Source organism: Diadema antillarum, unplaced genomic scaffold (genome assembly GCF_040938485.1).
Source record: "Diadema antillarum isolate AM-2024a unplaced genomic scaffold, OU_Dant_1.0 seq00001455_RagTag, whole genome shotgun sequence".
NCBI classification, from domain to species: Eukaryota; Metazoa; Echinodermata; class Echinoidea; order Diadematoida; family Diadematidae; genus Diadema; species Diadema antillarum.
The window spans coordinates 356,773-381,740 of NW_027272201.1; the positions used below are offsets into that span (position 1 = coordinate 356,773).

Consider the following 24,968-nt stretch of genomic DNA (forward strand, 5'->3'; position numbering starts at 1 on the left):
TGTTGAAATGAACCTGATTATCACTAAAGGGACTTTCGCTAAAATGTGCCAAGAATTGACCCCCCCCCCCCCCCCCCCACACACACACACATGTAACTCCGCTCCTTTCGTAATTCAACACCGGAAACAACACAATCTATCACATCCGTCTCCCTCTGGCCACCTTTCTCTGTCTGATTTTTTTTTCTTTTTATTGAAAAAAAAAATAACGTCAGACGTTGTATGTCGACCATGCTGCACACAGAGTAACATCATACTACAATTTCATTTTGTTTCGCCTTTTAACCAGATGATTATAATATTATGCACATGAAATTGACATTTTGAAAATTACTTCAACAGTTAACAGAGAAGCGTGTATACACAGTCAAAATGATCTCATTTGGTGAACGTTCCAGAATATAACATGCAATAATCATAATCTATCAATTACCATGGCAACAAATAAAGAAAGAATCAATCAGTTCAATGCGTATTCATGTAACTTTACAATAATACATTCTCTTTAAAGGACTAAGACACCTTAACGACGGTAGTGATCAATGTCCGTGAAGTGTGATTTTCATTAGTGCTGTCACCACTCATGCATTGGATCCCGTCATCATCTTTGGCGAAACTTTTTTTCCCATACCCACTCTTAACACCAAATGATAAGGGATCCTGGTTTAAAGGGACTGTACAGTACTGGTTGAGGTGGGGATTCATGTTTTGAACATTCTTAAGTGAGATAATGAGAAACTTCTTATGAAATATGAAAGAGCATGTAATTTTAAGAAGGATTCAACGTTTATTTGATGAAAATTGGTTTTCAAATGGCTGATATATCCCAAAAAGTGATAATAATAAAAGGCGACATGCCACAACTTTATTAGGATCTCTTTGTTTCACCTTGTTTTTGGATATCTCAGCCATTTCAAAACCGATTTTCATCAAATAAACTTTTGATACCCCTTAGAATTGCATGCTCTTTGACATCTCATAGAGTGGTTTCTGAATATCACGCAAAATGTTAAAAGCTAAATCCTCACCTCGACCAGAACTGTACACACCCTTTAATTCAGATGAAGGATTCAGATTTTAACTTATCACTTGTAAAATAACTTATCACTTATAAAATAATAAAGAGCATACAGTTCTAAGACGAAATCAAAGCTTACTTGATGAGCATCGGTTTTAAAATGGTTGAGCTACGCCATCGAAAATCAAAGAATAACATGTGGTCATAATAAAAGATGGGTCCCATTTGTTACTAGTACCGTTTTGTTTCTGGATATATCAGCCATTTCGAAAACAATTTTAATCATAAAAATTATAAACTTTGAATTCCTCTTGAATTGTGTGCTTTTCCGTAATTTGGTGAGAGGTTTCTCATTATCTAAAAAAAAAAAATCGAACCTGAAGCCCTATATCAACCAAACCGATATCATCCCCTTAAACATCTTGTTCACGGATGTCCACAGTGAGCTGCATTACAAAACTGGGCATCAAGTTATACCCTTTGCTATATCGATTAATCTCTGTCATGATAATGCACGGCCACCTGTTTACCACTGTGTATTTTAATAGTCAGTAGTGGTGCTGTAAAACAATAAGGATGACGGTGACGGAAGCCGGAAAAAAAAAAGAAAAATAGAGAAACAGAGAAAAATAAGGAAATAGGATTATCAGGGCAATCCTTATCACATGCTCTCTCACTTCTGGCATTCTAACTTTTTTACCCGGAAATAGTCTGCTCAACCCCAGTCGATTACATCTTCCGTTTCATTTCCGACTATCACATTCTGACTGTGTTTCTCTCTTCCAGGACCCCGCCCCCCTTTTTTTTTTTTGGGGGGGGGGGGGGTGGTTTTTGTTTTTACATTGGCTGTCTAGTGATAGGTCGTCTCATGCGCGGAGCAGATCTCACAATAGCAAAAAACATCACCATGTGTGGTCCTTTACTATTTCTTCTATACACAGCCCCTCTGTCTTCAGTAATCAACTCTCATAACGATATTTTACATGTTATGTATGCCGACGATACTCAAATCTACATAATCATACAACCAAATACCCAAGTCGAAGCACTCCGCAAACTTAGTAGATGCGTTGATGATATCAAGCAATGGTCTCACGATAATTATTTGAAATTGAATTGTGTTAAATCGGAATTTTTATATGTTCATTCTCAGTTCAGGCGGGGTAGCTCTCTAACAGAATTTTCCCTTGAAGGTAGTACTATCCCCATCTCTCAGTCCGTCAGAGATCTCGGAGTTATTGTAGATAAGCATCTGAACTTTCAACAACATATTAAGAATTCATGTCGTTCTGCTGCTTGGGGTATTTGTAAAATTGGTAAGATACGTAAATTATTGGATCAGTCTTCCACGGAACGTCTCATTCATGCATTTGTTTCCTCTCACCTTGACTACTGCAATTCCCTTCTTGTTGGTCTCCCTGCTTCAAGTACTGCACCACTTCAAAGAATTCAAAATACAGCTGCTAGGCTTGTGACCCTTACAAAAAGATCTGACCACATTACTTCAGTTCTCCAATCCCTCCACTGGCTCCCCATCCATCAACGTATCACTTTTAAAATCCTCCTTATTGTTTACAAGATATGTAATAATCTTGCCCCATCTTATCTTAAAGATTTAATTTCCTTCCGCTCCTCCACTTCAACCCGTTCTCTTCGTTCTTCCTCCGCTCTCCAATTATCACATGGTCCCCGCACCTGTACACGTTATGGTGATAGGGCCTTTTCAGTTATTTCCCCACTTCTTTGGAATGAACTCCCTTTTTATATTCGTAACGCTGAAAATGTTGATAGGTTTAAGTCATTGTTGAAAACTCATCTGTTTACACAACCTTAATTTTGCTGTTGTTGTTGTTGCTGTTGTTATCATAATGTGTACATAATGCTGTATTTTGTTTTTACGTTATATATATTATTTTTTCCCCGATTCGATGCGCTTAGAAACATCAGTATTAAGCGCTATATAAATGTTATTCATTATCATTATCATTAACAACAAATAACAACTGGGTAACATAGCACTATTGATGACAGCCATATTCTATCCCCTATTTCAAGAAAAGCGCAGATCAAGATGGGCAGATAAAGAAATGGATAGAAAGGGGGTAGTAAACAAAAAAAAAATCGACTGAGGCTCCATCGTTATTCTTTCATCTTTACACTTTACGTGCACGGTTTTTTTAACGTGCGACAAAGATGGCGCTATAACAGAATAAACGTTGTCTGCCTGCGTGTTTGTACGTGCATGTAGTTGTTTTTTTAATGAGATGGAGGTAATAATTATATAAGATAAAAGACCATCTAGCAACTCAACAAGGACACAATACCATACCGTTCCTCATACATATTATATCGATCATCTATTTAAAGTTATATGTAGAATTCATGTTTCCTATATACAGTAATATCAATCATATAATCTACTTATAAAAAGCAGACAAACAAACAATCGAACTAACAGACACGTCCGGATTCACGTTTGTTGACAAAAATATCAACAAGTAGGATACTCTAATTGGGAAGCATCAGCGACATCCTGCTTCATGTATTGGGCAGAAGGCCTTCATAACTTTGCTGCGGATATGAACATGATTATAATCGTGTAGTAATGTTTTATTCGTGTACTATGGCCACGTGATTACTTACAGCATTATTGTAATCACTGCTGGATGAGAAGACTACTACAGTGTATTATACATAAAACCATGTTATAAGGAAATCATAAAGAGAATTTCACAAAATTTCATTTTTTTGAAAAAAAAGGTGCACATTTCCACGACTTGTTACTGATGTTTGTATAGGGTAATGTTATTTTCCCTGCTTTCTGAAAGAGGCAAGTCATGAGTTCATTTACTATGCGAGAAAAGTGAAATACATGATAAAAATACATAAAATACTATACATGTTCCATCGCAAGTCGTAGTCTTCTCATCCAGCAGGGACTGAACAAAAACTTCAAAGATTCATAACTTTTGAATGGATGGGATGGTTTTCCTTTAAACTCTTACTGTTGTGTTCTTGCTGCATTCACTCGATGTCTACTACATGTCTATGAAGGTGGACTTGTCCTCAAACGTCTTCTTTCTCTTGATTTCTGTTGCATGTTTACTAAAGAACATCAAGAAGCTACAACAGTGCTTTAAGCTCTGCCAGAGCTACTGTTGCTGTTGTTGTTGTTGTTTCATGATCATAATTGTCATATCTATCATGATCTTGGTAAGAACTTAAAGGCATAATTTACCATTTGCAGATAAAACAAAAACCAGTACACCCTATATGCTTCAAAATAGTTCTAAAATACGAGATAGGGCTAGAAACAACCAATGTAAAAATTTGAACCAGTATAATCGACGTGAATTTAACAACACAAAATGTGAACAATATCAATAATAAGCATGCTTCCAGACTAAACCTTCTACAGTTATTGTTTAATGAAAAAATAGTGATATCTCCTTATATTATAGGCTTTATTGAAAAAAAAATATATGGTAGGATATTTCTTGATACGACTGACCTACACATATGCAGCAAAAGTGATATCGTGATTTTTGTTTTTAATCACTGCTCCAGAAGGAAAACTGGACCTTTAAGGAAACATCAGGCAGCGTAGTTTTATTCAATGAACCGATGATTAATCCAAAAATAGTAGACAGGTTTTCTTTCGCTCAATTGCACCAACTATCAATAGGTTTCTACAGAATCTAGAAAAAAAAAATCAAAGCTATCTGTCTGACATCGGAGGAAACGAAAGGGAAAGCAGACATGACTGATTTCCTGGCAAAATAAAAAGACTCGCCGTGGTTTTCAAATCCGTCGTATTCTGAATCATTTTTTGTACCTACGTGCTTGTGAGGTAGGGTGAGAGCCTCATTGAGTCTCTAGGATAACATTGTCAAAAGACATGGCAAACAAAAGACAAGACATGGCAAAACTTATCTTTATAGTGAGCATTGAATAGGAAAAACGTGAAAGTCTGTACGGTTTTTTTTTTCTTCTTCGAATCAAAGTTAACCTAAACAAACATGTTGTAGTTCATTCTGACAGTCTGTTTACAGTGGCTCGTTTCCATGGCAACAAGGCGCCGGATGGGGTTTCACCTAAGACTTTCCGCGTGGGCTTCAGTTCGAGGCCAGACAATTCTTGTCTCGTGTCCACAGATCCGGAGTAGCCGCTTCTAGGTGTGATTGCACACCTTATTTCGGGAATCTGCCACAAACTTCAGCTGCTCGGAAGTTTTTTGAACCGGAACTTCGTCAATTCGGTAAAAAAAAAAAATCCGGTCTTCTTCTTCAGTGAACATCCACGGTCAACGACTTTTCTTATTTTGTTAGATGCGAGATGTAGTCCAGAAGCTCAGTCTACAGAGTTTAGAGTGAGTAAGAGGAATAGAGTGGGGATCACTGAACCCTTTAAATTGAGACGGCGCTAGAGAGGTGCAATTTTGCTGGGAATGTGTCACATGTAGTTGTTGGCGCGGTTGACTGTCGAGTTGTTTGGCGGGCATCATCAGTCTCCAAGAATGGCTCCTTGCTTTAATAACGTGCTGATTGCGAGGCTAAATATCGTGTTTGTGACTGCGCTGCTCGCAGACCACATCGTGGGCCAGACTGCTGCCTCACCAGCCGGCAGCTTGAGTTCGTCATCCCAGGTCGCGAGGGACTCTTTCGAGCCCGACGATGGGTCTGACACCGAGCCATGGGCGCGAACGAATGAAGGGAACCAAATGGAGACGACAATGCATCGTACAATGAGTGACTGCTCTTGCGAGATCGTCCGCAAGGCGATGAGTGATATCCGTGAGACGAGAAACGCTTGCATCGACGTCGCGGGCTTCTTCGACAACCAAGACTCGAAGGTCCAGACTCTTGAGATGGCCGTCGAAGGACTGGCAAGTATGATCGAACAGATGCAGGGAGGCGGGTCACATCTGTACGAGAGCTTTTACGAACAGACCACCACCAATGCACGTAAGTCACCTGACACAAAAGAAATATAGATAGCTTGCAGAAGCCTTAAAGGGACTGTACAGTGCTGGCTGAGGTGAAGATTCAGCCTGTAACGTTTTGCGAGATATCTACAAACAATACTATAAAATGTTAAAGAGCATACAATTCTGAGAGGAATCAAAAGTTTATTTGATGAAAATCAGTTTTGAAATGACTGAGATATCCCAGAACAAAGTAAAGCAACGAGATAGTCTACTTATAAAAGTCGTGGCATGCATGGGTGTATGCAGGGGGGGGGGGGTCGGGAGGGTCGTACGAACACCCCCCATAAAAGTTTTCAAAAGGTCCACTTTTTGTAAAAGGCATTTCTATTTTTTGACGGCTTTTTACCCTATATACAACAGGAAAAAAAAAAGTGACCAGGTGGTGTTCCAGCAAATTGTCAAAAACATCGTAAATTTCGTAACTTAGTTTTAATATGCCATACCTTATGTCTACTGAGCCGCACTGCCATGCCGAAAAAGTCACTTTTGTATGCACCAAATGGCCCCATTTTAAGATATAAAATTCAAAAAAACCCTACCGTGGGAGCGGGGACACCCCCCTTCCCACACCTCCCCCCCCCCCCCCCGCTCGGTCGCTCCGCTCCCTCGCAAAGGTAAAGGTCCAAAAATTTTGATTACGACCCCCCCCCCCCCCCCACCCCCACCCCCCGAAAAAGTCCTGGATACACCCCTGGCATGTTACTTTTGTTAGGAACGCTTTTTTTTTTTTTATCTCAACCATTTCAGGACCAGTTTTCATCCAATAAACTTCGAATACTTCCTGGAATTACACGCTCTTTCATATTTTATAAGAGTTTTTCTCATTGTCTCACAAAAAAAAAAAAATGTTATGAACCTTACGCTAGGTCTCGATCAAACTATACGATCTCTTGAAACTAGAATCCGATATCTCAATTTGACCCCAAAAAATAAAACGGATTAGGGTGTCTGTCTTTGTGTTGAGGAGTTGGAGGCGGTGAATATTTTAACGTCTTTCTCGCACACCATTGCACAACGCTGTGAGACATATCTGTCATACAGGAAAACCTTAATAGAGTGAAGGTGAACAGAAGCAGACATAGAAACGCTTTACGGACATGACAGCGTTGTAACGATTACCTTAACGTTGATGCTTTAATTTTACATGGAGAGTGACAGGAGATATATGGCAGTAGAATATAATTGTGAGGCCAGATAATATTTAGAATGATATGACGATTTTTTACATGTCACAACATCAATAGTGAGATACGTTATCAGCATTGGACAAAACATGGAAGAAACTAAAACAAAAACATTCTTTTCATATCATTGCTAATCTACAGCATTTTAATCTTTTATTCTACGTTTCCATGTCGCCTTGGATGTACAAACCTGACGCGCGCACAATTTTGTTGTATAGATGACTTTTTTTAATGGTTTATCGTTTTATGATAATTCTTCTGTCCCACAATCGATCATTACAATTCCTGGTTTGTGACATAAACCGAATGAATAGAATAGAAATACTGCCTTTGGATCTGTGGTTGAGATGCGTAGGAGGCGAGACTTTTGTATAACGTGCTTATCAGATGTAGAGTGTGGGAAGATTGCAAAGTGACGGAGAATTATTTACGGAATGGAAACTGCGAAATGAGAATGAGTAAGAATGATCCAAAGATAAAATTCTCGAAAAGCATTTATAAAGAAGACATTTCCACTTTCATGCCAAATCTCATGAACCAACCAATCCATAACTGTCATTTCTTAGGAGCTGCTGAAAATCAAACTTTATTGAAAGGGAGAATGGAAAACTTAGATGAAAATCTTAATGTCCAGTCATTCTTATTGTTGTGACGTCTATTTATTTGATTTGATTTGATTTTAGTTTATTGGTTTCTGTATCATCATTGTACATACACATTCATGTATAAACATAAATACATTGTATAAGTTGTTCCCAGAGTATTTGCTTCTTTATTGTCTTTGTGCAATGTACAGCAAAACGTACAACAAAGCATACAACAATGAATAATACAGAGGGGCTACAGCATAAGCGTGGCTTGATTTGCGTACAGCCCCCGTACATAACATAATATCATAATATACATCGGAAGGAGAATAGGAGGGAGGGATGACTTGCATACAGATAGGATAGTTGAAAGGAGACAGGGAAAGGAGAGGTCTGTCTGCTTTCACTAAAGGTTTATACAAAGTAAAATCACCCGTATCAATGATTAGCAAGGCGTGACAAAATATTTTCTCACCGAGGTACAGGTGAACAGTTGATGCAGGTCATGGTCGGTTACATTTAGTACATAATGTTTCATTATGTCATTTTCGCTGTGGAAACAGTGAATAATTCAGTGATTATTTCCTAGGTGCCAAACGCGTATAGGCTGTTTAGTTGAGCTTTTTCATTCAAATCGAGTAACTAAAAAAAATGACAGGAGTTCTAATCGCTGGTATAAGCAATTTTGTTAGTTATTATTTCCTTCATCTCTTTTCTCATACCTCTCTTCATAGATATTCATATCTGCTTTTCTCTGCGCCATAAGTGTTTATTCATTAAGTTTATGGTAACAAATGCTTATATTATCATCATATATGTTGTTGTTTTTATCATCATTATAAGAAGATTATACATTTTGACATTTAGATTAGACTTTTCATCAATCATGTCGATCATTAAAATCACTTCGAATGTTCAAGTCCCCGTCAAGAGACGCGGGTATGAAACAGCTTTGTCCTTAGAAACCTAAAACCCCTTCTGTCCCGTGTTTTCTTCTTTTTTGCAACGTTAATAAAATCTTAATCCATTAAAGCAAATAGGAATGGATCGCGTGCTGCTTGTATTTCCTAAATTGATGGTAATCTCGACATTAGTGGCTATTGTAAACATTAACCTTGTCCTAATTATCAAGTTCGAAAAACTAACATCAAATAACAAACACAGCAAAAGAACATGATGTCTTCAATAGGAAATCTACTCACAAACTGCATTTAATTGGACTACATTGAATTCGATTTCCCTTAATAACATTCATACGAAATCCAATCAACGCGAAAACTTGGTGACAACGAATGCTAAACTTATTGCAATATCAGAAGAGCATTGCAAGTATAAACGCCATACAAGTATACTCATCGGCATCTTCCGCCTCACGTTCATTTCAACAGCAAAATCAACGACCACCAAGCAATCGACATCCACTTCCGGGCCACAGAGCGATCCCGAAGAGATCCAGTATTCTTCATCCATCAACAGTGAGTCGGCAGACAACCCTGGCTCCCGTTTTCTGAACGTCGAGGTCCCTCCGTCTTTGCAGGGCATCCACTTCGTGATGATGGAACCGCCCGACGTTCTTCCGAGAGATTGTCTGGAGGTGCAGCAAAACGTTGCCAACGTTACCGGGGTCTATACCATTCTGCCCGACGGGTGTGGGCAGCCCTTTCAGGTCTACTGCGATATGGAAGCTGATGGAGGCGGTTGGACAGTAAGGTCCTTCCTACCTTTTTTCCCCCCTTATATTATGTTTTATTGTTTTTACACCTTAAGAAAAAAAACAAGGTTCAACATTGCACCTTTGCGGGTGCAATTTTGCACCTTTAAAGTTGCTCACTGGTCTGAAAGGACTGGTGTAAAGTTAAACCTATTAAAGTGTAGATAACTACTGGTATCACGTGACAAAATCATATGACTTTGTGGTACTGTGATTACTTCTTTCTGATTTACCTTCTTCAACGGAAAACAACGACATATAATTATCATTGACGACAAGCCATTGGTTTCTCGCGTCTTGGCTGCAAATAGTGCACACTATAGAAACTGTCTTCCACTGTCTGCAAAGTCCGGTAGTCAATTGACTGTTAAGGGTAACCTAAGCTTGATTGAATCACCTGGAATCCAAGGCTAGCTGGAAGGCAGATGGGTGCGGTCAGACACTCCAAAGACCCTTCACGATTTTCGCGGGCTGGTAGGCTAATCTTGAGAGTATGAACCACAACATCATTGCATTTCATCCGTTTGGACTTCGACGCACACAGTAGACACTTCCTTTTACGACCGAAAAATTAATTTTTAATGATGTTAGATGTTCATCAGCAGGTAGCAGTGTGTCTACCTCGTGGAGTCTTCAAGCAAGTTGTCGGGAGAAATCGGATAACACATCTTAAATATTCATGTACACTTGACACAGCTAATGGTTAATGACATAACGTCAGAATACATAATACTTAGGATCCATAGCGCTAGCATGATATACTAAATTGAGTGGGACAAAACTCAACAATCTTTGTTTTTTAAATTCTGTCCAGGATCGAACACAATTTCTTTTTCAAAGGAAGAAAAGAATATTTATTTTGTGGTCATGTGACCAACCCACATTCATGTTCGTATGGTCATGCTCCAGCGTCGCAGGAAGTGTAGCCTACATTACACTTACTGGCATTGGCCGTATAAAGATTACTCATTATCTGAAACTCCCAAAATCGTGTTTTTTCCCCTCGTTCTAGAATTCCATCTGCAATAACAGGCGTTGTGCGAATATCCTACAATTTCCCCTTCTGCTTCTGTACTCTAAGTCCCTTTAGTCCTCGATTTTGGCAGCAGACGAGGGGGCAGATGTGATATGGTCTGCCAACATGTCACATGTCATTGAGTCTCCGTGCGCATAGACATCTTAAAGCCACTGTTTACCATTGGGAACGGTAATAAACAAATATTCAAGTTATCACATTTGATGCATAATTATGTATAGTTCAGTTGTTTCACAAAACATCCTACCACATACAAATTTGACAATAAAGCCGTAAATACATACTACGGAGATATCATTGATTTTCTCAATAGACCATAATTGTAGGCTGTTTATTCTAGAAACGTTTTTAATAAAAGTATTGTTCACATTTTGTATATTAAACAATAACGTGGATCATCATTGTTAACATTTTTACGTTGGTTGTTTCTATCCCGAACTCATATTTTAGGGCTACTGTATTTTAAAGCACTAACACTATTTTTTTTTTTTCATCTGCAAGTGATAATTAGTGACTTTAATAATGTCAGTATCTGTCCCTGACGTCATAGGTGTTTCAGCGCCGTCAGGACGGGAGCGTCGACTTCGAGCAAAACTGGGGCGCGTACCGCCGCGGCTTCGGCCACCTCCTGTCCGAGTTCTGGATGGGGCTGGACAAGATGAGCCGCCTGACCGCCCAGGACGACTACGAGCTGCGGATCGACGTCATGGACTTCAACGGGACGTGGGGCGTGGCGGAATACGAGACGGTCCGCATCAGTGACTACTGGGGGAACTTTCGCCTGAACATCGGCGAATTCAAGGCAAACGGCACGGCAGGTGGGTGTGGTCAAATCCCTCATAGTTTTCTGTCATGAGATTCCGGTAAGCTTTAATACCTTGCACTCATCCTTGCGAGTGAAACCAATGCATCTGAGTTTGTTTGTGCGATACGTTTGTGCTTTGCTGATTTAACGAGGAAATAAATTATGATTGGGTCCGGTCGAGCTCGTTATATCGAGGATAAAGGACACATAAGAATGTAACAACCTTTGCTTGCATTAATTAAACTTATTGAGGAAATGGAGATGATGGGTAAAAGATAACCTGATAGCAGAATATTATGATCACAGTTCTAAACATAACTCCGTGAGTTTTTTTTACAAACTTTTAACAAACATTTTGTGAACTAGTTATTATCATTTTAGTAGAGATGTGCTGAAATAATAAACTATAGTTCCTTTTACTAAAAAAAAAAGTTTTCCGTGTTCAGTGTAACAAGTGTATCAACACCTTAAGAATATGCTCGAAGAAAATTTCAGATGTAGTCAGTATCTTCTACAGTGAGCTTCGAAGTTTACAATAAAGAAGTCATTGATGCTGTTGGAATTGGGGCGAGGTGGGACTGACCAGGTCACACGTAATCGGGTATGTCGAGGTGAAAAAGGATTATTACATGCAATTTTTGTATGTGTGTGTGACTGGAGAATGCTTGACTGCATGTGAGAAAAAAAAAAGGAAATCTAATACCTTTTACCTTTTAAAGTAATGAGATGAAGTCCTTTCTTCATATAATAAATAAGAATTATCATACATACACACACACACAGGTGATTCCCTGAGTTACCACCAGAGCATGCCCTTCACTACGTACGACCGCGACAATGACTTAGCCAAAGCTAACTGCGGCGGAGTGTATCCAGGAGGCTGGTGGTATAATAGCTGTCTCTACAGCAACCTCAACGGGAGATACCTCGGTCCGGACAACGAGGAGTTTGCGCGGGGCGTCACGTGGTACGAATTCAGTGGCTTCTACCGGTCACTGAAGTTCTCAGAAATGAAAGTCAGACCTCGGTAAAGAAAAGAAGAGGAAGAGAATGAAAGTGAGAGAGAAAGAGACAGACAGAGATGGAGAGATAGAGAGGGAGAGATAGAGATAGATAGATAGATAGAGAGAGAGAGGGAGAGGGAGAGAGAGGGAGAGATAGAGAGAGATAGAGAGAGAGATAGATAGATAGAGAGAGGGGGAGAGGGAGAGAGAGAGAGAGATAGAGATAGATAGATAGATAGAGAGGGAGAGAGAGATAGAGATAGATAGATATAGAGGGAGAGAGATAGAGAGAGAGAGAGATAGAGACAGAGAGGGAGATAGATAGATAGATAGAGAGAGAGAGAGATAGAGAGAGAGATAGGGAGGGAGATAGAGATAGATGGATAGATGGATAGAGAGAGAGAGACAGAGAGAGAGATATAGAGATAGATAGATAGAAAGATAGATAGATAGATAGATAGAGAGAGAGAGAGAGAGATAAAGCAATGAAAGAACAACATCTGGAAACACTTGATAAGAGTGTGTTAAAGGAAAGTTTGAAAAGACAGATTTTTAAACTTATTTTATATTGTATGTTGTAAAAATGAAACTCTGATAATGTGTATATACTGTGCATATTATTGTAAGATATGAAAAATAAACGCATGCAGTATTACAGTGAAAGCCGTCAGACTTGTTTGAAAATACTCTTTACTCCTATTTTTTTTTCCGAGACGTGATGTGCACTGTCAAAATCGCGTTAATGCTACCTATTCTTTGTTGATTCCAACTATACCAACAAGAAAAGTATTCACCACAACTTTTAACTTCCTGTGAAAGAACAGCAAACAAGTGTCTTTATACGACGTGTTGGTGAAAAACAACAACCCCGACAAGGACATGAACAGAAGCCTGTCCGTATCATAACTTTAGATACATGTACTATGTGTTTTTGCAATGTGCATTATTTACTTTTTTTTCATTTTATCCAACTAACTAGGAATCAAGAGACAGATATCTGCGGTAATTAAGTTCAATACTCCTTCCTGCCTTTTAATAATCGGTTTTTTTTTTGTGGTGGTATCTATATATAATAGAATGAATCAAAAACAAATAGAATGAAAAAAAGAAAGAAATATTTTGACCTTTATAACTCTCAGGCATGCTTTAATTCGCCTGGTCCTGTGATCTCTTTCAGTCTCGTGATTTTCTTTTTCTACATACTTTTTGTCGCCTCCTGTGGCCTGTTTCCAGAGCACTGTTATTGGAAACAATGAGTAGCTAGTAGTTATTTATAAAAAAAAGAATGTTCAAGAAATCACTTTTGATGCATATGTGTAGGTAAGTTGTACCACAAAACATCCTACCATACAATTTTTTTTTTAAACAAAGCCTAAAATATAAAGAAATATCACTATTTTTCTTATTAAATCATAACTGTAGACGGCATAGCTCTGGAATTTTTTCTATTATAACTACTGTTTTATACCTAACTTCGATTCATGCCTTCCTTGACAAGTAGTGGATTTCAAACTCAGCATCCTATCCACTGGACGTAGCCCCGGATTTTTCTTTTGTGTGTTCTCGCCTCAAAACAAACAGATTCGAAATAAACATACTGGTCAATTGGAGACGTGTAGGGGACTACATCGTCACTCTATCTAATTTGCATAAATAACAAAAACTAACTCAAACACTGTTTCCTGAAAATGTCATCATCCAGTCAATGGCTTTCTTCCTTCTCCTCTTTTAATTGCCGAATTCGATGAACTCATTCTTCTAGCATCATATTACGGTTGGATGCTGGATTTTTAGCAGGTATGTTAGATGTTATAATGGATTATGTCGAAATTATATTTATGTAAAATGTCTTGTGATTTGTGATTATTCTTTTGTTTAATGTTTTCTATGTTTATGCGTAATACTTAAAACAAAAAGGAGTTTCCAAATGGACAATCAAGATTGGAATTGAAAAACTTATTTGCTTAATTTTTATCCTGTACATCAGGTCAATGTGAAGTCAGAGAGCTAGTGAACTTCAAATATCTCTGCTCTAAGGAAAACTTTGTCAATATTCTTTCCTTTTTTTTTTTCATGTGGAATCGTTAGTTCCTTAAAAAAAAATGACAGCAATTAATAGAAAGGGATGGAAGTCGCAGTCCCGCCAGAGCTTTTTGTAGCCTGACCTAAAACGACTCAACGGAATATACATGAGCAAAATAATGCACACACACACACACACACACAAAATAGAGTTTGTTGCCTCGAAGAAGCTATCCAATGACTGACAAGGAGATCAATTTTGCTGGTAGGCTCATCGGTGCTGGTAGGACGGACCATTGCAAAATGTGTCATCTCGGTCTTAAAGGGATGATGTAGTTGTGGTTGAGATGGGGCTTCAGGTTTCCAACTTTTTGTGCGACGATGAGAAACCTCTTATGAAATAATCATAAAAGAGCATATGATTCCAAGAGGAATTCAAAGTTCATTCAATGAAAATTAGTCGTGAAATGGCGGAGACATCTAAAAACAAAGCAGTGGGACCCAACTTTTTATAAGCATCGCTTTGCTGTACCTTATTTTTGGATATCTCGGCCATTTCAAAACCGATTTTTGTCAAACAAACTTTCATTTCCTCTTCAAACTGTATGCCCTTTAACATTACTATAGAGTGGTATATTATCTTGCAAAAAGTTAAAAGCTGAATCCTCACCCTAACCAATACTATACTATCCCATTAAGAGCACTCCCCCTTCAGCTGTCCCAACAAAGAAAAAAGAAAATCGAGTGCGGTAGGAGAACATCTTTTCTATTGGTGCCCATGTCAGTAATTGCTGTATTATAATGATTTAATATAAGGACTTTCTTATATTATCTAGAAATAACCATCATCACAGAGTTCATACTGTTACAAAGAGTTTATCTGTGCCTAGCATGCTGGAGCATTTCGCACGTAATGTCCTTCACTTATGACACACTTCCTGAGGCCAAGGATATAAAAGACGTTTGATTACGTGACTTGAGACTCATTTTCCGTACATTGAATAATAATAGTTCTTTTTTTTTCTTTACCATCCATACATATATATAATTATTCTGGATTAAGCTTTAGGAATACATTTTGTTGATTAACATGCGATTGACTGGGATGTAATAAATTTCTATTTTCAATTTCAATAGTATCTTTTTCTTATTTCTCGATGAAAAATACATAAAATTCAGCAAAATATGATAGTACAGGATGTCCAGCTTGATTATAATCAAAAGGAAATACAAACATAGTACGTAGCGGCCAATGTGTCATTTTCAATCAAAGTAAAAAAAAAAATGCAAAAGAGAAATACGATTCAACCTCCTAAAAAGCAAATCTTGTCGAGTGTAGGTCGAAACAAAAGCCTAGTGTGAAGAACAGAATTAGGAGCACGGATACGACTAAAGACCAAACTAGAGAATAAACAAAAGAAACAGAATAATATTCTTCTCTATGACAAAATGAGAACAAGAAACCACATGCTGCACACTATATAGACATGTGATAGAGGTTGCTCTGATAGCAATTCTGACAGGGGAGTGATAATGCGACATAATCTTATGGTTATAACATTCCGGCTTCCATTCAATTCCTGTATGTGATATACCAGCCAGCTGCACTTCCGCATGAAAAAAGAAAGAATGAGAAACTATGACGGTACACTGTATGTGACGCGACCGAAGGTCTTATGCTAGAAGTGGAAGGAAAACACCGATAGGCAGGAATTTGAGAGAGCATGCAACTACAAAATAAATAAAGTTGAAAACGTTACGGAGACATGATTGTCTCCATCAGGTGGTGTGTCTCGTTAAGCAATTAATTAATATGAGCATTATCGTAGCGTCTCAAAGCTGGATCCACTGTTGATTATATATCTATGTATATATATATATATATATATATATATATATATATATATAATACATGATATATCTGTGTGTGTATTCGTGTGTGTATAGAACAATATGGAATAAACTTCGTGAAATATCTCGATATGCCTTTAGACTCATGACCGTTTCCTACAGTGTGTCAAAAATGTTGAAGAACGAAATTGACAGAACGACTTGTAATAAACTGTGTCTGAAGTATCTAGCATTCTTATTATTTTGACAAAATGAGAAAATGTGCATTAGCAGCAATTCCAACTTGACAAAAAAAATTAATGTTCTTAAACAGGTGCAACGAGAAACATACCGAATTCACGCCAGAAACGCTTCTGCTGCCATTTTCACGCGGTCATCCCACGAGACCGACGCCCACGAGTCATACAGCGCATCGAGTTCGACACTAGGCAACAGGCCCATGAGTTCGACACTAGATTAAAAACAGCCCACGAGGTCTTAATGTGTTGGTCTCGTGGGCCTCGTTTGCTCTAGTGTCAAACTCATGGGCTGTATGATTCATGGCCTGTAGCATGATTTCGTACTCGTGACGTGCACCCGTTTTGATTTCTACTACCGCCCTCCTGGATCCAACGTGGTTCTTGGAAGTCGCCTTACCCAAACCTGCCCTCGTAACACTACCCAAGAAGACACTGATCAAGGACACCATACTCTACATATCCTCATCAAACATCAGCTGCAATACTGGAACCTACCGCGGCTTCACCTTCTTTCCAAGAACCATTCGGGCTTGGAAACTACTCCCAATTAAAATATGAGAGCAACATAGCAGAGATATTAAACATTAGACTGTAACAGACGTGGCAAAAGGGACAAATAGGTCCTACTGTAGTCCCTTCTTGTAGAAGCATGATAAATGGACTCAACTCCAAAATGTACTTAGTAAAACAAACACACTCTCTCGAGCGATAATGTTCTTACTGGTCATATATCCTGCCTCGAAGATATACTTAAAGGACAACGATTGTACACCTAGAGCAGAGTCAGATTCACAGTTTGACATCAAGTGTATAGTAACGGCGCCCTCTGTGGTGGAATCCAGACATTACAAGTCGCCGGAGATAGTTGAGTCCCTTTATGTGCATCGGTAACTTCACGTAATACCTATTAACAATTTATTTGTGCAGGAAGCATGACAAGCAATAAAGATGATCCCATTTGGTGAGAAATAAAGCCTTCTGTCATAAACAACATACATACACGAATTAAATGAGGGTTTTGTTTTCCACCCACAGCAAGTCGAATACCAGTAATAGTTTGGCGTGTTTCCTGTCGTGCTAAGTAAACCATAAATCATAATGATTATGAAGAGGAGAAGAGAACAGCGCAGTTTTTAATGATTGATTTTTGGAATGGTTCACAAGTTGAATTGACCGCTAATGGAGACGATCCTCAGTATTGAAGAGGAATTTTATATATCCTGCGGAAACAAAATCATAAAGAGTATAAGAGCGAAACAGTTCAGATTTACAGCCATGAGATCACGCCGTGTCATCAATGTTTGGCAAAGATTCGGGACGAGCGATTGGCATGAGCCCAAAGTAAAAACAAGATTTGTTCACGAACGAATTACCCCTTGGTTGCAGAGCTCTCTAGCTTAACTAGCAGCTTCTAAAATGGAAAAACTCGACACACACGCACACACACACACACACACACACACACACACACACACATTAAAGAATAATGATGATAAATAAAACTCATGTCTGGTGACTCGCTGTCAAATTTATGCAGGAGTTATCTCCCTAATGATCATGAATAAAACAATGTGATGTAAGATGATGCAGAAATTGATGGTATACGGTTCGAGGGTACATAGAATGATAAGCCATGACTATTAGCACGATGTTATACTCTGTCCGACAGGTCGACGTTTTACCAGCAAAAATGAATACAGCTGCATAATTATGAATCCTTTAAAGGGGACCCCCGGATGATTTTCAGACTTTTACATTAATTTTGAACAACTATAGATAAGTTATACTGAGTACAGAGTTTCAGAATTCATAGTGATTGGGATGAGGAATAAGAATGTTTTCAAAATTTATAAGAAATTGCAATGAACAAGAATGATAACATGGCAGCTTCACCATAAGAACGAATGAGTTGGGGCTCAAGGAAGCAGAACAAAAGAAGAAGGTATGCATAGATTCTACACAGGTGAACTTGTTAAGCAAGCAGTATTGTAATGGAATTGAGTATAAGAATATAAGAACGACCCAAGTCCATGGAAGACCATTTCGAGTAAACTAAAAAAAAAAAAACTTCATATCTTTTCTATTTGTCCAATAATATCCTATTTAACTGTGATGGGAAGGCAACATTGTATATACAAATTAGAACATATGTTATTATGACAATTAACATTTACATTAATTGTGGAGAGGCCATTTTGTGTGGTGGACTTGGGTCGTTCGTTGATTCATAATCTTATACATGATATTCTGCTATAGAGATAAGAGAAGGATGAGAGAGGGCGCTATTATATGAATTTAAGAATGACCCAAGTCCTTCATTCTTACGTTAATATAAGAGTTAACTCATTCGTTTCAGGCACTTCCGGGGGTAATTAGGATTTATCATTCATACACAAGATGAGTCCATGCATAAGCTACAATTTCCCATGTCAAACTGAATTTGGTCAAAAATTGGACTTGGGTCGTTCTTATATTCAGGTCTTCAATTACACTGCTACACTTCTGAAATATGTGAGGCTCCTATGTCATCAACACTGTTCAGTGTAATTTGTTTAAGATTTTCAGAGTAATGGTTTGTCTGCTCAATGACCACAATGAATTCCACAAATCTATACATGGAGCTGTCGTTTCATGTACTGCATGATGTGAAATTATGAAATTCGTCTGGAATGCCCCTTCAATGAATGATGTAAACTACTGCACTGTGTATTGATTGTATATGTACATTATCGTGAGATGGCGCTACATACTTTCCTCTTCGAAATAGTTTCGCACTCTCAAACACACTGACCTAATGCGGAAGTATCAGAGATGCCAAAGTATCGATGACACTTCAAAGTATTCAACAAGGAAACGATATCGAATAGTTTTGTAATAGCTGTTTCGCTTTGTCTCAAAACAGTACAGACAACACTAACATACTAAATTAGTCACCCGAAGCCCTTGTGAGAGAAAACACCAATTAAATTGATTAGAATTATGAAAACACAATATGTGTTTACATAAGTTTACCTATCTAAAAAGAAACAAACAGGAAAGCTCTTAAAGTTCTCTTTTCATGGGAAAGTACAGTACACTCCTTTTTTTTTTGTATTTTTGAATTCTCTTCTGCATGAGGTCTGTTAGCATTCAATCTTTGAAAAAAAAAAAACAACAGCCACCTATCACATCCCTAAAAATTTCCCAGAACTATTCTATTGAATCAAGAATGTTTATTGTTATTGTATTTTTAATGATTCTATTTCTATCTATATTTCTTTATCTTATTTTTATCTACTTTAATTTTGCCGTCCCATTCCTCGAACAAACATTCTAAACACTACTGCCTCTTTCGGCCTCCTTGAAGAGAGCTGTCCTTTTTCAGGTAGTTACATTTCTTTTGTTCAGTTGATCAATCAATGAATCAATCACTAGCTTAGCTAACAGAAAATCAATCAGTCTAAAAGTCGGAGACTCAATTCACTAGACATGTTGTTAACTCATTATAATCATGAATGGAATGAGCAAACAAGAGTTAATCAATGTCTGATTTAATTTGAATTATTGATTGATTGATCCTTCTATTCTACGTTTAGGTGATATCAACATTGACAGCATCAGCAGCAGCATGCCAACAACAAAAACAACACCGAGAACGACTTACCGACACTGCTAAATGTGAAATGCTTTGGCGGTTAGAATCTATCTAGCCCATTATGGCCTTAACTTGATAGTGCGTTCTTTTTCGATCCTTCATTGAATCCTGTAGGAGACGAATTGCAGATGAGTTTCAGCCGTTGGTTTCAAATTCTGCATGAAATGTCCCGGTCTTCTCTCCCCCGTCTGCCGACCAGAATTATCGCATACTCTCATGTAAATTAGATAGAGACGAAGGGAAATTCATTTGGTGAAATAACCTCCGCCCGAGGGGGGATGAAATGTCGCCATTTCCATGGCAGTGAATAATAGATAGTCAAAAGGCTAACAAAACGACTCCTTTCTTCTCGTTTTGCATTTCTTGTCGGGCGGCGCAAAGGCCATCAACGTGCATTATGCATTAAGCGATTGGGCTTGTCTCAGCAGCTAGCGAGGACGGCTGTCTTGGAGTAGATTCGCGAGGTAGCCACGATGCTTTCTTCTGCTGTCATCGTACTCAGTATCGATATCAGAAAAAAAAAGAGGTGTCCTTGTACTTTCAGCTTCTTCTTTTTTTTCCTTCTGTCTTCTTAAAGGAAGCGCAAAATCTTATCAACCACTAATTTATGCTGTTGGTTTCCCGCAACTTGAACAGACAATGCACAAAATGATTGCCCTTGTTTGCTACACATACACACCGCCATTTTTACGGTTGTTCTTTCACCGCAAACCAACTGTTTTCCCCCTATTTGAAAAAAAAAAAAGAATGTGTCAACTTAAAACTCCACGATAGTACAAAGTCACACCGTGACGAGAACGTAACAAACATACACACAAATTGAATCGCTTCATCCCCGTTTCTTGATCAGAGGTTATCAAAATTGTTTCTTGTTGTTGTTTTTTTCTCGGCAAGAAAATGCAACGACAGCAAAGCAGTACTGTTGCAGGAAGAATTTGCGCGCACGAAGAGCAACGCAAAAACCGAGAGCAAATAAGTGGCGTTTATTGTATTTTTAAGCATGATCAGCGTTTCTCGCTATACTGCTTAAAAGACAAGTTCACCTTCATAGACATGTGGATTTTGTGAATGCAGCAATATTAGTAAAACACATCAGTGAAAATTTGAGGAAAATCGGACAAAAAGTTATGATTTTTTTACGTTTCTGGTCAGTCACGGCTGGAAGAGAAGACTACTAGAGCTTGTGATGTCATTATTATGTGTGCAACGATATAAAGAAAGTATAAAGAAAATCCAACATATTTTCACTTTTCTCGCATAACAAAAGAACAATTGACTTCTCTCTTTCAGAAAGCAGGTGGAATAATATATAGCCTACCCTTAACATAAGTCAGTAGCAAGTTGAAAAAAATTGCACTTTATTCAAAAAGTAAAGTTTTGTGAAATTCTCTTTTTATTTTCCTTATATCGTTGTACGCATGTGACATCATACGCTGTGAGAGTCTTCTCATCCAGCAGTGACTGCGCAGATACTTCAAAAATTCATAACATTTGAACGGATTGTCCAGTTTTTCCCTAGCTTTCATTGATGTGTTCTACTAATATTGTTGTCTTCGCTCTATCCACTAGAAGGTGGACTTGTCCTTTAAGAATGTGTTGGATTGTGTGTGAGTGAGTGTGTGTGTGTGTGTGTGCGTGTGTGCGTGTGTGTGTGTGTGTGTGTGTGTGTGTGTGCGTTTGTGTGTGTTCCTTTTCGTGATCCGTATGGTACGAATTTGAATTCATATCATCTATCTCCAGGAAATAAAAACTGAGTTTGCCTGCATGCCGCAGAAAGCGTTAATCGTCGAATTGAAAGTATAATTCAAGCGTTAATCATTGAATTGAAAGTATAATTCAAGCATTTATCGTTGAATTGAATCGTTGGTATTGGTGTGTGACCTTTGAAAAGGTTGAAAGGGTGGATTAAGGGTGGGTAGGGCAATGCACGAATTTCCCACGGAGTGTGCTCTGAAATATATTGCTACACGACTACGCAATGATTCTGCTTTCACTTTGCTTGTATTCCAGGCTGATTGATATATCAAGCTTTGTTATCTTTTTTTATATATATTACAATATATCTGAGGAGGGGGAGGGATAGAGAAATACAGAGAGAGTTGAGAGAGAGAGAGGGAGAGAAAGGATCCCACTCTCTGCATCTATAGCACATACAGAATAAGAGCAAGAAGAGAGACAGTCGCATAGCAGCGCACTAAAGGGAGTGAGACGAACAACTCAGGGATGATAAAATGATGATGATGATGATGATTATGATTATGATGAAGATGATAGTAGCAATGATACTAATGATGATAATAATGATATAATAATAATAATAATAATAATAATGATAATAATAATAATAATAATAATAATAATAATAATAATGAAAATAACAATAATAAAAATGATAAATGGGCAGAAGAAGACATCACCCCATTACAGGCAACACAAAATTGACAAGACATACTGTAGCAAACAGTAATCAAGCTGTATTCTCTTTTTTATTCTTAAACATTATCTTCAAAGTATTTTAAAGGGATTGTATAGTTTTGGTTGAGACCTAATTTCAGGTTTCTAATATTTTTGGTGAGATAATGAGAAACCTCTTATGAAATATGAAAGAACATGTAATTCCATGAGGAATTCATCTTTTATTTGATGAAAATTGGTTTTGAAATGGCTGAGATAGCTAAAACAGAGCGATTCTAATAAAGTGTGGGACGCACCTTTTATTACGATCGCTTTGTTTTACTTTGTTTTAGGATGTTCAGTCATTCCAAACCCGATTTTCATCAAATAAACTTTGAATTCCTCTTAAAATGGTATGCTCTGTACTATTTCATGAGTGTTTTCTTGGTATCTCGCAAAAAGTTAAAAGCCAAATTCTCATCTCCACCAATACTGTACCATCCCTTTAAGTATACTACTATAAAAAAAATTAAGAACTTATAAGGTGCAGACATACAGTCGAGAGAAGAATAATCAGATAGGTGTTTGAAGACTGGAGTCCCTTCATAATGTGTGCAAATTTATTCATAGGTTTTATAGCTTGACAATTAGTGTGTTTAACCTTCCACTTGTGCTGGCTTTGAGTGATGTCCCATGCTCAAAGCCGCTCTTCCGTAGAGTTTGGATGTGGCGACCAAAGAAGTGGTTCTTGATTTGAACGATTTCAAAGGAAATGTATGAAAATTGGCAGCAATAATTGTTGTACAAAATAAATCCTTCAGGATTTTTCTTTTTAATCTCGTCCTTACCAGTACCAATTTTGTAAAAAAGTTACAATGCAATCATCTTGTACACCTCGAAAAAGAAAATGTTCGCCAGGTTTTATAACTCTTCATTGGTAAAACTTTTGGATTATAAGTAATATATTGGCTAATGCGCGTTTCTGCGTCGTTAGCAATAACATTTCACAAATAAAAAGAAAATGTCTTGGTTTTTTTAATGTTTTTTTTTCTTGTGTCCTGTTCTCTGACAATTGAATCCTTGCTGTTGAAAAATAATATTGAAAGGGACAGCGAAATGCTCCTCGCTGGGTTTGTTGTGATTGAGATATGATGCATACTGAAACATAAGTGCTTTCTTCGTCAGAGCGATTTATTAACGCCTGCGATAGAGCTCAAACTCGGTGCGGCGGGTAGTTTCAGAGAAGATATTCGGCTGTCTTGTCCTTTTATAAAACCTCCCTGGTGTAATCATCAAAGGTGGTAAACTTGTGGGGGCTATACAGTATCTTTTTTCAGTGGTCAATTTTGCGCTGAGATCATAAAGCCTTTGCCTAACGAGCTAGGCCAATACACATAGAGATTGCACACACTACATCTGTCTCCGGCAAGGAATGGCTTAAGTGCTGAGTTTTGTTTTTCTTTGTCATGAAGAAAACCTGGACGAATGTCCGGAACCTTGGAAAGGTTTGTCGAGGCCGAGATATTTAGCATATGACCACCGGTAGACATGTCGAACAACGTGCACAATTTGCATGAAAAGGACGATAAACGAGAGGAAACCCGATACCGCAGGGAAGCGCATGGGTAATCAAATTTACAGCACACAGCAAACAACAAGACATCTCGCGATGCCTTGCTACAACAATCGATCAATAACTTTAATCTTATCGCATCGACGTGTGTGTGACTGTGTGTGTGTGTCTGCGCGCGTATGCGTGTTTTTATTGTTTGTTTTAACTGCGTTTTTTTCCTGATTCTTCAAATAAGGGCAAGAACGAAAAAAAAAAAACACCTTGCTCAAAACGCGTGTGGATGCTAAAGTTTTCGAAACATGCAAACAATAAAGTTGATTAACGTATAATTACAGTATGATATTATTTTCTACCCTCTGAACATTATGCAGGTCCTATGTATGTATGTATGTATGTATGCATGTATCTATGTATGTATGTTTGGATGGATGTTTGGATTTGTCTCTTTTTACACATATTAAAGATTTGGGCTTGAACTCTTAGGATCCGCATTTTCTATAACTCAAAACGGCTGCCGCGACAAAATCCCTTCCGCAGAGCCGTTCACAAGATCGTTCTCAACTGTAATGCCTTAACTCAGATTGTCGACAGGGGGCGACAGACACGTCTCTCCGTCTTCACCCCCTGACTACTGGAACTATTGTTTTGTTCGGGCACGTAGCATAACTCAACTCCCAGAGCTGCGAAGCGGAGACACCAATGTACCGACCCTCGTTAAAATGATCTCTCCCCGCATCTCGGCCGTCAAGATCAGGCGGCTGCTTTCACCGGTTGCACATCCAATTTATCGGTGACCCAGCTTTTCGCTCCCGTATTCTTTTCTCAACTTGATTAAAATTTGATAGGGGATCGAACGCATTCTTAATTGATTGAGCTCTACCCTGGTCCCGGTTCTGGGGTGCTGATTTTGTGGTTTAATAACA

The 24,968-nt window shown here is 38.2% G+C and overlaps 1 protein-coding gene across 1 annotated transcript in view; it reads left to right on the plus strand.

Annotated features, from left to right (window-relative positions):
- Window positions 1–5,534: 5,534 nt before the first annotated feature.
- The window catches only part of LOC139709620 (uncharacterized), an 84,688-nt gene continuing 65,254 nt past the window's right edge, over window positions 5,535–24,968 (plus strand). The window contains exons 1-4 of the mRNA XM_071621578.1: window positions 5,535–5,982; window positions 9,165–9,481; window positions 11,074–11,341; window positions 12,112–12,355. Coding sequence (XP_071477679.1) covers window positions 5,535–5,982; window positions 9,165–9,481; window positions 11,074–11,341; window positions 12,112–12,355 — 1,277 coding nt within the window. The remainder of the gene's footprint in view (window positions 5,983–9,164; window positions 9,482–11,073; window positions 11,342–12,111; window positions 12,356–24,968) is intronic.